Consider the following 13,976-nt stretch of genomic DNA (forward strand, 5'->3'; position numbering starts at 1 on the left):
TTGTAGTGTGTATGTTTGTAGAAGTAGTCAGCCAGGATTGTAGTCCAATAAAATGTCTAACTTGGTTGGTGGAAGCATAAAGTCAATAGCCAGCTTTATATATAAAAACAAGAAATGATATGTACTATATGATGCTCATATAAGAAGGTGTAAGAATTTATTTGATTCATGTAGAAATAAATGAATTTCTCAATCATAGGTGAAATAGAAGTTTCCCTTGTTTATTAATAAAAAAGAAACTTTTTTATTTTTTCATGTTTTTTTTTAACCTGAGTTGCACAACCAAGTTTGATTAAAAATTAGTTGTAACAAGGCTGGGCAAAACAATGGTGTGTATTACATGTAGATTGTACAATGAATGCAGCACAACTAGAAATCATTATTTCCTGTGCATATACAAATTTTTCAATCGCTCTTAGTGTTGGCGAATAGAACATTTCAATTTCTTTAATTTCAGAAAAAAATTAAAGGTCCAATCAAACAGGCAGCAGTGGAAGTCACTGTCAAAAAGGCACGAAAGTGAACCGAGACGCTTTCTGATGATTCTTTGTCCTTTTGCAGAGACCAGGCTGGGAAGCAGAAGCCTGTGATGTTATGTACAATCTTTTGATATTAACTTAACATGGACATGCATTTAATAAAATTGTTATATTTAAGTGCACTATGAAAAAGCTCTCTCTCAAAAATATAACTGTCTTCAACGTGACCATCTCATGTACACAGATCTTCTGTACTTGCAGCGGAAGCTGACAGTTCATCCTTTTGTAGGCAGCGTCCAAGGGCTATTTTGCAATGTTCACAATTATACACAGAAAGGCACTTCCAAATATCCTTCAAAGTATGGGGCTGGATTATTTACATGACAGGAAAGCGGGCAAGTGCTTGTTTGAGCTTCGCAGCAATCTAAAAACAAAGAAATACATTGGTTAACACATTACATTGTGTGGCTTTTATCGTTATTCTCACATTATATAATATCTATCCCTTTATTATATAAACTAATCACATATCCTTCTAGTGGATATGGCCCCTATGAAATGTCACCTATAGATTTCTAATTCAAGAGCCCCATTTTGCAGAAGATGAAGTTTAATCACATTTGCAAATTACGGTGCTTTGAGCACTCTTGATTTGTCTGAGAGCTGCAGGGCATCGTTGTATCTGCAGGTTCTGCATGCCCACACCTCACTCAATGCTGTATGACTGGTGATCGACACCACGTTGGGCAAGCCAGCAGTGTAATCCGCACATGGAAGGCACATTGTTAGCATCGGTAACTTAAAGGGAATCTGTCAGGTGTAATATACACATAGAACCACAAGCAGTTCTTGGTGCATATTGCTAATCAATAATAATAATAATAATAATAATAATCTTTATTTCATTAATTAATTCATTAATTAATTCATTACACCAGTTTGAATCCGAGACGCGTACACCCGCCTTCATAGTGCGCATGATTGGAAGTCCGAGAATCATGCGCACTGAGCCAAAATCCAGAGACATAGAGATATACCTTGACGAGGTTTTGGGGCTCAGTTACATTGATCAATGCGATTGCTAAATATCTCCTTTTTTCTAATATTCATAGCAGGTATGCAATTCATTATTTACATGTTCAAATTAGCAAGTAGCATTTTTCATTGTATATTCCAACATTTTTCCATATGCTTGAGGCATTATACCATTATCTAAGTTTGATGTGCAGCCTTATTCTTATATATAGTATGTATTTTTGGCTTGCACTCATATATATATATTAGTGCTCACTTCAGTTATCCTATTCAGTTAAAATCCAGAGACAGGCGCGGTGGCAGAAGAGGGGAGCGCGACTATGCCTCTGACGCTGTGCATGGATTAGCATGTTCGCATGCCCACTGGGAATTAACGCCCTTGCGACTAGTCACTAGCCTCATCAGCATATTGAAGGATAGAAAGCTCTCTTTATCTATACTACTATAGGCTGGGACAGTTAGGCAGGGATTAGTAATACGCACCCAGAACTGCTCGTGGTTCTGTGTGCATATTGTACTTGACAGGTTCCCTTTAAGGACATAGCCTAATTAAGTAACAAGAAGATTCACTGAAATTTACCCTTTAAAACTGGCACGGTCTATGGCCATGTAACTCACAGAACATTAGCAGCTGATAAAAGGGCGATAAATTTAAAATCTTACCGTTTCATAAAACTCTACTTGCTGCTCCAAGTACAGGCGAATGACGCTGTTATAATCATAAATTCGATTGGAGTGAAAATGATTCATTTCAGCTGAAGGGAAAACAGAACACAAGTAGATAAGAAAATAGAAGATTCAACACTAGATTGCACAGCAGGTCTTTTGTCTATATATTACCTTGAAGTGCAAATGACATTGTGCTCACTCTCTTCGCCATGTTTACCTTGTCCTGCTGTGTAATTTTACTAGTAGCCACCAATTTATCACTTTCCTTTACTTTATCAATGGCTGCCTGCAATGTTAAAAAAAAGCAAAATATTTTAAAGAGCTGACTCCTATCTGCCAATAACTGCATAAGTTAAGCTGCTTCATGGAAGATAATCATGAACAAGTGTTGTTAAAAATGTAAACAAGTTGCAGATCACCTGATGATGGTTCAAACTACAGCCCATCCTAGTTACATGTCAGAATGGGTTGCAGTCTGAAGAGACAGCTACCGAGGCCTGTGTCTCAACTGACAGAAGACCAGCAACATAAGCACACATACACATTCTGCAGAAGGGCTGTGACATCAGAAAAAATAAATATCCTCGGTTGACTGAGCACAAAGGATTATTTCTCTAGCCTTAATCCTCCGTACTTAGTCAGCTAAGGAAATTATTTATTTCTTCTCCTGCCACACATTTCTCTGGAAGCTCCAGTATTTATGCCTACAGCATCTCTGTCAGTTGAGACAAGTCTCGGGAACGGTGTTTCTTCAAATTGCAGCTTGTTCAGACAGGTGACTAGCATAGACTGTCATTTGAACTACATGATGGGAGCCATTTTATTACATTCCTTGAGGACACTTAAGATCAAGTGACTTGATAACTTTCAAACCAGCAAATCTACAGTATATTGCATTGCAATGTCTTGTAAATCGAACTGCAAGTTTTCTATGAACTACGGGTATCTTGTGATAAAAGCAGGCATATGGCACAGCTAAAAGGGTACTTATATAATTATATGACTTCAGAATAAAAACTTTCCCATGTGTATATATGAAGAATAATACCATTTCTGGCTATTACGATATATGGCTTGTATCCTGAATTTACACGTCATCTCTGCATGCATGCGCTCTAATTTGTAATGGATGCTGGGCTAGTGGGTGTAGACTATCTGCTATAAGAGTCCTACACACAGCACACAGACAGAAAACGATGGATGTCTGCTCTTCATTCCTACGCGGGGGTCCTATAACATCACCACCCCACGTGAGCCCTGGCACCGTGAGCCCAGATACTGCTGGAACAGCGCCAACAATACGGGAGGCGAGTATAGGTTTTATTATTTTACCTGGGGGAAATATATGGAATTAGAAGGGGGTATCCTAGTAGTGGTAGTCCTCAACAGAAACAGGAGTTCTTTGCTTGTAATAGCCGAGAGGAAATGTGCTGTTTGTGCATCATTATTTCTTCCCTGACATTGACTACATACTGAATATATAGGACATTAGGCTAGTAAGAGCATGGAAATGACCATTTAAAAGCTATTTTCTGAGTTTTTGTACCCATTAAGAAAACTAGTAGTAAAAGAAGGTTTATGGGGTATTTTATTTGTACAAATCACACTAAATGGGACAGTGGCTACCAAACTGAATGATAGCAATTGATAAAAATCACTGAAAATATTGAAGTAAAAAAAAAAAAATGTAAAACCTTATGAGCAGAGATAATATCTGGAAAGCAGCTTAAAAAGCCCTTGTACTCATGATTGGTTTCCATCAGGTAGTGAAGATCTTTTTTTGGCTGAAAAATAAACCAAAGAAACTAATGAAAACATGCACATAAAGAAAATTGATAAATTTAAGTCACTATACTGTTATAGAGACGCGCAAACAGAATAAAAGCACAGAAAGTTAAAAATGATTGATTTAATAAGATAATTTAGGTAATTCTGTATGTATGTGTTTAGTGAAGACATGCAGAATGATGTGACTCAATATTCTGATTTTATTACGTAATTATATAGGTCGGCTGCTCAATGTGACCTGAGCACAGGTGTATTTCTTGCTTTACCTGCTCTTCCACCAGGTTGGCTATTGCTTCATATGTTTTCCCAGCCTCTGTTATTGCACTGTTTAAATCAGTTTCACCTATGGAGCAAAAGACGTCATTTGAAACTGTGAAAAAAAACTAGTAGAATAAGTTCGCTCGAGGCTCGGAATGTTGCAGAATTTCCACATCGAATTGCTCACATTAAATCCACTGGAAATACAGTAGCAGGCAAACTGGTAATGTTTTAATGGGGTTGTCTAGGCAAACTAAATTTATTCAGGGGACAGGATCTGTAAAAAAAATTAGTAAACTCAGTCATGTATCGCCCAGTGGTTTGCGCAGACACAGAAAGTGGCAATGTCACCATTCCACAAGCCGCCAGATAATGTGGCCTGTGACTGGCTGCAGTAGTCAGGTGACTTGAGCAGCGCATGATTGGATGTTTCATGATGACATGCTGCACAAAGTCACCAATCACAGACCATAGCAGTCAGGTGACTTCGAGCAGCGAGTCACAACAAACCATCTTATGACACGCTGCTCAAGTCATCTGACTGCGACAGCCAATCACAGGCATATGCCATTCCCTGGCAAAACTTTATTTTGGCTGGACAACCCCTTTGATAAATTTCATCCACATGCGCCAATATTTTTCTCTGATTCAGATTTTTAAATCCAAACTGTGGCAATATCTGTTTTTTTTTACCTCTTCAATGGGAATTAAAAATTTGCAATCAGATCCTACTCTTGGAGACTTTGATGAAGGAATGTTAGCAATCTTGTGTAAAATGAAAAACAAAAAAAGACCTGCAAACTCACTGTACCAAAAGTCTGCTTCCACCCTAAAGATTCCCTAGCTGCAGGTGTCACATGTGCTGACATGTCATCATTGGAGAAGAAAGACCAGACACCAAGGGGACACGGGGGGGTGGGGGGGACATATCATTGGTGCAGTCTGTACAGTTGCACAGGGGCCCAAGAATTGGGGGGCCCAATTCTACCTCCAAAGTAGGTGGACTTGTTCGTTTTGATGAGCTTTTAGGCTGCATAGAGCCTATATATTGTTCTTGCACAGCGGCCCTTTTTGGTCTGTGTCCGCCAGAGCAAGGGTACTAGGGAAATCTTGATAACTGAGCAGCAGAACATTGGTAGAGCAGGTATACCAATTATGCTTGATTTGGTGGGGATTTGCTGTTGCAGCCAGTCCGACCCATGAGAACTTACCTGCAAATATCAAGAACAGATGGAGATCGTATGCCAGATTTATTAGACTGGTATTTTGCACAACACTTAATGAAATTAGGCACACCTTAGTGTGTACCTCCATCAGAAATGTGACACCAGTCAGGAAATGCAGTGTTGTAAATTTTGATTAATTAGACTGATCGACTCATCACTTGTGATATTTGAATTCTGGCTGGGATTGGTGTGAAAACTCAAAGTGGAAAAACTTTGTGCAAATTCGAGTTGAGCAAATATTTTGAGATGTTTGAAGGCGTTTTACGTGAGTCATGGTTAGTTTGGCCAGAACGGCAAGGCATGGTGAAGCCCACCCATCTAATTCTCGAATTGGGCATTTGTTTACTAACCAATTTACTAACATTTAAAAAATAAATAAGTCTCTATATAATAAAAACCCATAATGCTTAATTATATAAATATTGCTGTAATTTTTTGATCAGTTATTTTTACAGTTTATTATAAACCCCCCCAAATAATAAAATTTACCCTAAACAAAATTATTTATTGCGGGAAATACCTTGATAGCCACTAGAGCTGAAAACTAGCGACAAATTCTGTAATGCTTTTCCAATCTTCTGATACTCTTTGGGTAATGCTACAGAAACAACAACCAAACAGGTTTCAATAACAAATAAATGATCATTATTGCCACGTTTTATTTTTAGGTCATTTTTATAATGGATGAGATATAACTTTCATGGTGCATTTTGATAAACTCTACTTAAATAGTACAAACAAATAACATGACTAAAAAGTTAATAAAGTTGTTGAAAGAAGTTGAACTGTAATGGTTATTTGTTCATTTTATAACATTCCATACTCCAGGCAAAGTTTTGGAAGATCCAAAATACCCCTTTAAAAACTACATTTCGTTTCTCTCGTCCTCACCTTTAAGGAGCCATCATTTTATTTAATCATTAATGTAGTCATAAGAGGACTTGGTTTTTTGCAGTGGAAGTTGTAATTTTCAATGGCATAATTTTAGGACAGATAAAAATAAGCTAAAATTATCTGTGCAAAAAATATATAAATAAATTAGAAGTAAATTGATAATTGCCATCTTTACTGAATGCAGCCAAGGGGTAGGGAGAGAAAAGGTAGGGCTAAGGCGCTAGTCCTTTTGGGATGTACTGATATAGTACAAGACGAATAAGTAGTTTGCTGGCATGGTGCACTACACGTAACTATGTGACTGGCACCTTACAGTGACCTAAAAAAGTATTCGAACACAAACTTAAACTTAAAAGTATTTATTGGAATTTTATGCGATATACCAACACAAAATAGTAAGTGTTTGTGAAGTGTATAAGAAATGATACATGGTGTTTTAAATATTTAAAAAATATAAATCTGAAAATTATGATGTGTATTTGCATTCAGCCCCCTGAGTCAATACTTTGTATATGCACCTTTCACTGCAATTACTGCTGCAAGTGTTTTGGGGGATGTCTCTACCTGTTTTGTACATATACAGGCTGAAATTTTTGAATTTGTGTCCATTTTTCTTTGCAAAATAGCTCTCAGTGAGGTTGGATGGAGGAGTCTGTAAACAGCAATTTTCAAGTCTTTCCACAGATTCTCAAATGGGATTCAAGTTTGGACTTTGGGCCATTTAAACACATGAATATGATTTGATCTAAAATATCCATTGTAGCTCTGGCAGTATGTTTAGGATTGTTATCCTGCTGGAACCTATATCCCAGTCTCAAGGTTTTTGGTAGCTTCTAACAGGTTTTCCTTCTGGATTGCTCTATATTTAGCTCCATCCATCTTCCTATTAACTCTGACTAGCTGCCCTGTCTCTGATGAACAAAAACAATCCCATCAGCATGATTATGCCACCACCATGTTTGATGGTGGAGATGGTGCTTTCAGTGGTTGTTAAGTGTTCGTTTTCAGCCAGACATATCGTTTTGCAATTGGCCTAAAATGTTCTACTTTGGTCTCATTTGACCAGAGCACCTTCTTTACATGCTAGCAGTGCCCCTATATGGCTTTTTGCAAACCGCAAACAGGGTTTTCAAAAATTGCTTGCTTCTTGCCACTCCGCCGTAAAGACCAGATTTGTGGGGTGTACAACTAATACGGTGGTTGTCCTTTGAAAAAATGCTCCCACCTGAGCTGTGGATCTCTGTTGTTCCTGCAGCGCGACTATGGGCCTCTTGGTTGTTTCTATAATTAGTGCTTTCCTTACTTGGGATGTCCATGTCTTCGTAGGTCTGAAGTTGTGCCATACTCCTTCCATTTTTGGATAATAGATTTTACAGTGGTCCGTGATATTGATGTTCAGAGGTTGGGCAATTTATTTTATTTTTTTTTTTTTTTTAAAAAACCTGACCCTATTTTACTCTTCTCCACAACTTTATCCCTGCCCTGTCTGGTGGGTTTCTTGGTTTGCATAATGCTGTTTAATTACAAATGGTTTCAAACAAACCTCTGAGGCCTTCACAGAACAGCTGTAGTGATACGGAGAATAAATTATCCACAGGTGGACCGAATTTACCAACTAGGTAACTTCATGAGGCAATTTGTCACTCAAGATTTTATTTAGGGGATTAAAGTGGCTGAACAATAAAGCACATCACATTTTTCAGATTTAGCTTTTTAAAATATTTAGAAAACTATGTATCATTTCCTTTACACTTCACAGAACATGCTACTTTATGTTGGTATATCACATAAAATCGCAAAAAATTACAATTAATTTTGTGGGTGTAACGTGAATATATATGGAAATGATCACAGGGTATGAATACTTTTTCAAGACACTGTATCCAAGTCTTATGTGTGTGCATTTATAATAACGCTAAGAAACCACTTCCATGAATGATACTGTAGATGTGTGATTGGTTATTCATCAGTATTTTGCACGTGTTACCTCCACTACATATCGCTGTTTGCACAATGAAGAAATATTGGAATGGTTATTATTTTGTGTGAGGTTTTGAGCTAACACAATTAAAATGTTATTTTGAAGGTGAACGATGCCCATGACATCCAGTCTACAGATCTGCCGGGTAATGTGCATAATTAGCAGGTATCATGCACCGATCTGATTCGTTAGAATAGGCGATATGCACAATACCTGCATGTGTTCCAGCTTGTATCTGTACATGTGCCACAACTACCTCCCCAGATGGGAAGGTGAGTGGCACAAGAGCAAGTCTTTAAAGCTCTGCACTGAACCTAAATAAATATCCTGCGAGAGAGCAAAGACTGAAAATCTACCAATAGTCAACATAAAGCAAATGGTTCCTGATTTTGCGGATAATGAGAGTGCACAGAGTTATTATTGAAGTTAACAAGGAAATTCTAAATAAAATGCATTAGTAACTAAAAACCATCATTAATGAGAACCTGTCACCATGAATATACAGTCTAATCTGCCTACATTATAGAGCAATCTTTTAGACTCGTGCTCTTTTCGGAGATTTGCGGTCCAGTGGGTGGTGCCATCAGTAACTGCCAGCTTTCTTATATAAGAATGCATACAGATATAGATGTCAGTCACTGATGGGACCCTCTGGACCCAAAATCCCAGAAAGAGCAGATATTAATATGGTTAAATCACAAGTTATTCTGAATGTTTTCTCAAAAAACTATACATCAATCCACTCAAGTTTGGTAAATTATTTCACCGATACATCCCAATGTTATCTACAAACTGATTCATCAAATAGTTATCTTGCAACAAGCTGAGGAATTTTCACCGTTCCTTTGCAGCTAAAACAAACCCAGTACTCAATTGTTATCTGGATACTTAGCTCAAAAACAGAAACCATGTCAGGAAGGGGTTATCGTTTATTACCTCCCTTTCTTCCAAGATCGGTAGCTTTTTTTATACGCTCATCGACATAGCGATACAAAAGCTTGTTTTTTGGGATGAGCTGTACTTCTGAATGACACCATCTATTTTACCATACTATATACTGAATAATACTGAAGTGCAGCAAAAACAGCGGAAAAAAATGCAACAGCGTTCTGTGTGTGATAAAAATCAGTTGGCAATATGATCATCCAGGTCAATGATTATGGAGAGCCCAATATTTTTTTTTTATTCTTATTTTAGTGGTGAAAAATTTTTTTTTTGCTTGTGTCACCAATTTCTGAGACCGGTAACATTTTCATTTTTTGAAAAAATGCGTTTATTTGTGATTCCATGAAGTAATCATAAAACAGAAGAAGTCGCAGCTTCATTTGATATTAACATTGCACGCATAAGCGTTTCGGTCATAAGACCTTATTCATTGCAAGTTTAAAAGCATGTGAACAAATCCTCCTGATAAACTTCATAATATATTAATAGTGATGAGTGAGCAGTACCTTGCTTGGGTGCTCACTTCGTGAAACGAGCAGGCTGGATGCTTGGACAGGCTTGACTCAAGTACAGCGTATAACTGAAGTATAACTGAAGTCAATGAAACGCGAGCATTTTTCCAGGAGAATTCCCGGAAAAATGCTTGATTTTCCCAATATTGATATTTTCTTGACAAACTCTGGTGCGGAGGCTGAAGCCAGCACTGATTAGGAGCAGTCCTCACATGATGTAATAATGTGATGTGAGCCCTGGGAGAGCGAGTGCCAACACCCCGGAACAGCACTGGCACCGGAGAGGAAGCATTGTAATTTTAACAGGAGCAAACATGCTAATTGAAAAGGGTTGTCCGATTATCGGACAACCCCTTTAAATAGGATGATCAATTATATCATGTTGGGTGAATGGTACCCAGAGCATAATGTTGATACCAAAATTCCTAAATATCTGGAAACTTTAGAAACAATTTTGCAATACAACCTAATTTTTTACATCATTCACAAAGCAATAGCAGATGGTTTACACCCATCACTAACAATTTTCACGTGATCCAAAGCCTATGTCTCCATCCTCAACCTAACCCCCTCCATGCTTAACTCCTTATTTGTTCCTTGATCCCCCACACACTGAAATTTTAAGAGTTTTCTTATTGCTCCACCTTGTTAGGTTTGGTACACTATAAATAAAAATGTTCTGTTGCTCGTTGTCTTAAGTTGGACGCATAAGGTTACTACATCACCCACAATGTTCCTAAGAGTATAAGAACGCACTAATCTTTATTCATTTATCCTTTTTCTCATAGAATCCTCACTTTCTACTACATAATTCCCAATAACTTCAGCTTGTTCAATAAAGAGAACACTGAATAGAAACTTCTGTTTTTGTGCATTAATAACATACGTCCTGTGCATCGCTTCCAGTGCTCCTGGCCTACGTTAAGCAAGTCCTTCACACCATCATCCATTGATCTGGTGAACCTGCTGACAGCTTCACACTTCTGTTCCCTGTAGAAACAAAGGACTATTTAGAATCACACAGTCCCATTGCTAATAAAACATGTTAAAAGTAGAAACATTTCTATCCTGGCACATTTTCTAATCTTTCAATGCCACAGCAAAAAAGGCAGGTTTATAAACACCAACACACCACAACAAGACAGGCTAATTAGTATGGGGAAAAGATGCTTTAAAAGAACACTGTGTCATTTTAGTTTTCATCCAGCTGTCGGATGCAGCGAGTCCCAAAAATTAAAGTGCCACTAACTTCAATGTGCAGAAAAGAAGCTTTCTCTAGATCTAAAACAAACAAACACCCCTAAATGATCGCTAACACCAGACACTGGGTATAATTAAAGGGGTTTTCCCACGAACAAGGTACATTTTAACCTATAGATCTTGGCATAATAATAAGTTACGCAATTGGATAATCTTATATATGTGTCCCTGATGTGTACTGTGTAATGGCTGTGTCTGACCGTATAAGGAACATGGTCTGATCAAACCACATCTCCTGGGCTAGGAAGGACACAACAGAGAATACAGATATTACAGCAGGGAATCACAAATTATTCTTTCTTTGAGGTAATTTTTTCTTAAAAAAAAAATAGGAAAATGCTTTACCTAATGCTTTACAAAAAGAATCAGATACGATCTTGTGCTTTAGTATCTGTACACTTACTTTTGTATCCTCCCCTGCCGAGAAGCTGTGGTATGATCATACCATGTTTCTGTACGGTCAGACACAGCCATTACACAGCAGGGACACACATATAACATTATCTCAGCACAGGAACATTTTGTTTTAAAAAATCCAATTGTGGAAGAAGGGAATTTTGTTTACTTACCGTAAATTCCTTTTCTTCTAGCTCCAATTGGGAGACCCAGACAGTGGGTGTATAGCTACTGCCTCTGGAGGCCGCACAAAGAACTACACTTAAAAGTGTAAGGCCCCTCCCCTTCTGGCTATACACCCTCCCGTAGGAGTACAGATTCCTCAGTTTTAGTACCAAAGCAAGAAGGAGGAAAGCCAATAACCGTTTCAAAAACAAATTCAATCCGATAACAAGATCGGAGAACTTAAGAAACAACATGAACAACATGTGCACCCAAAAAACGAAACCCTAAGAACAAATAGGGCGGGTGCTGGGTCTCCCAATTGGAGCTAGAAGAAAAGGAATTTACGGTAAGTAAACAAAATTCCCTTCTTCTTTTTCGCTCCTAATTGGGAGACCCAGACAGTGGGACGTCCAAAAGCAGTCCCTGGGTGGGTAAAAAGATACCACATGAACGGGCTGTCAGACAGCCTCTTCCTACAGGTGGGCCACCGCCGCCTGAAGGACCTGTCTACCTAGGCTGGCATCTGCCGAAGCGTAGGTATGCACTTGATAGTGTTTGGTAAACGTGTGCAGACTCGACCAGGTAGCCGCCTGGCACACTTGCTGAGCCGTAGCCTGATGCCGCAATGCCCAGGACGCACCCACGGCTCTGGTAGAATGGGCCTTCAGTCCAGATGGAATCGGAAGCCCAGCAGAACGGTATGTGTGAAGAATTGGTTCCTTGATCCACCGCGCCAGGGTGGATTTGGAAGCTTGCGATCCCTTATGCTGACCAGCGACTAGGACAAAGAGCGCATCAGAACGGCGTAGAGCCGCCGTGCGAGAAATGTAAATCCTGAGTGCTCTCACCAGGTCCAACAGATGTAAACCCTTTTCAAATTGGTGAACTGGATGCGGACACAAAGATGGCAAAGTGATATCCTGATTGAGATGAAAGGAAGAAACCACCTTGGGAGAAAACTCTGGAATTGGACGCAGTACTACCTTGTCTTGGTGAAACACCAGGAAGGGAGATTTGCAAGATAACGCCGCTAGCTCGGACACTCTTCGAAGAGACGTGACCGCCACAAGAAAAACTACCTTTTGTGAAAGCCGAGAAAGGGGAACCTCTTTCAAAGGCTCGAAAGGCGGCTTCTGGAGAGCAATGAGAACCTTGTTCAGATCCCAGGGTTCCAATGGCCGTCTGTAAGGAGGAACGATATGACAAACTCCTTGGAGAAACGTGCGTACTTTAGAAAGCCGTGCCAAGCGCTTCTAAAAGAATACGGATAGCGCGGAGACTTGACCCTTAAGAGAGCTAAGCGACAAACCTTTTTCCAACCCAGACTGCAGGAAGGAAAGAAAAATTGGCAATGCAAATGGCCAGGGAGAAAACCCTTGAGCCAAGCACCACGCTAAGAATATCTTCCACGTTCTGTGATAGATCTTAGCTGAGGATGGTTTTCTAGCCTGTCTCATTGTGGCAACAACTTCATGAGATAAACCTGAGGCCGCTAGGATCCAGGACTCAATGGCCACACAGTCAGGTTCAGGGCCGCAGAATTCAGATGGAAAAACGGCCCTTGAGACAGCAAATCTGGACGGTCTGGTAGTGTCCACGGTTGGCCTACCGTGAGATGCCACAGATCCGGGTACCACGACCTTCTTGGCCAATCTGGAGCGACGAGTATGGCTCGATGGCAGTCGGACTTGATTTTCCGGAGAACTCTGGGTAACAATGCTAGAGGTGGGAACACATAGGGGAGTCGGAATTGCGACCAATCCTGAACCAAGGCGTCTGCCGCCAGTGCTCGGTGATCGTGAGACCGTGCCATGAAAACTGGGACCTTGTTGTTGTGCCGTGACGCCATCAGATCGACGTCCGGCGTCCCCCAGCGGCAACAGATCTGCTGAAACACGTCCGGGTGAAGGGACCATTCTCCTGCGTCCATGCCCTGGCGACTGAGAAAGTCTGCTTCCCAGTTTTCCACGCCTGGGATGTGAACTGCGGATATGGTGGACGCTCTGCTTTCCACCCACGTCAAAATCCGTTGGACTTCTTGAAAAGCTTGGCGACTGCGTGTTCCCCCTTGGTGGTTGATGTACGCCACCGCCGTGGAATTGTCCGACTGAATCCGAATCTGCTTGCCTTCCAGCCATTGTTGGAAGGCTCGCAGGGCAAGATAGATTGCTCTGATTTCCAGAACATTGATCTGCAGGGTGGACTCTTCCAGAGTCCACATCCCCTGAGCCCTGTGGTGGAGATACACCGCTCCCCACCCTGATAGGCTCGCATCCGTCGTGACCACTGCCCAGGACGGGGGAAGGAACGACTTTCCCTGTGACAATGAGGTGGGGAGAAGCCACCAACGCAGAGAGTCCTTGGCAGT

The 13,976-nt window shown here is 40.1% G+C and overlaps 1 protein-coding gene across 2 annotated transcripts in view; it reads right to left on the reverse strand.

Moving 5' to 3' along the window:
• Positions 1 to 200: 200 nt before the first annotated feature.
• SNX9 (sorting nexin 9) overlaps positions 201 to 13,976 on the reverse strand; it is a 186,017-nt gene continuing 172,241 nt past the window's right edge. For both annotated transcript variants that reach the window (XM_075339650.1, XM_075339651.1), the window contains exons 12-18: positions 10,674 to 10,777; positions 5,976 to 6,053; positions 4,238 to 4,314; positions 3,878 to 3,967; positions 2,355 to 2,469; positions 2,178 to 2,269; positions 201 to 903 (exon numbers count right to left, since the gene is read on the reverse strand). In XM_075339650.1, coding sequence (XP_075195765.1) covers positions 856 to 903; positions 2,178 to 2,269; positions 2,355 to 2,469; positions 3,878 to 3,967; positions 4,238 to 4,314; positions 5,976 to 6,053; positions 10,674 to 10,777 — 604 coding nt within the window. In that variant the 3' untranslated portion in view covers positions 201 to 855. The remainder of the gene's footprint in view (positions 904 to 2,177; positions 2,270 to 2,354; positions 2,470 to 3,877; positions 3,968 to 4,237; positions 4,315 to 5,975; positions 6,054 to 10,673; positions 10,778 to 13,976) is intronic.

The sequence above is a fragment of the Anomaloglossus baeobatrachus genome, chromosome 3 (genome assembly GCF_048569485.1).
Source record: "Anomaloglossus baeobatrachus isolate aAnoBae1 chromosome 3, aAnoBae1.hap1, whole genome shotgun sequence".
Classification (NCBI taxonomy): Eukaryota; Metazoa; Chordata; class Amphibia; order Anura; family Aromobatidae; genus Anomaloglossus; species Anomaloglossus baeobatrachus.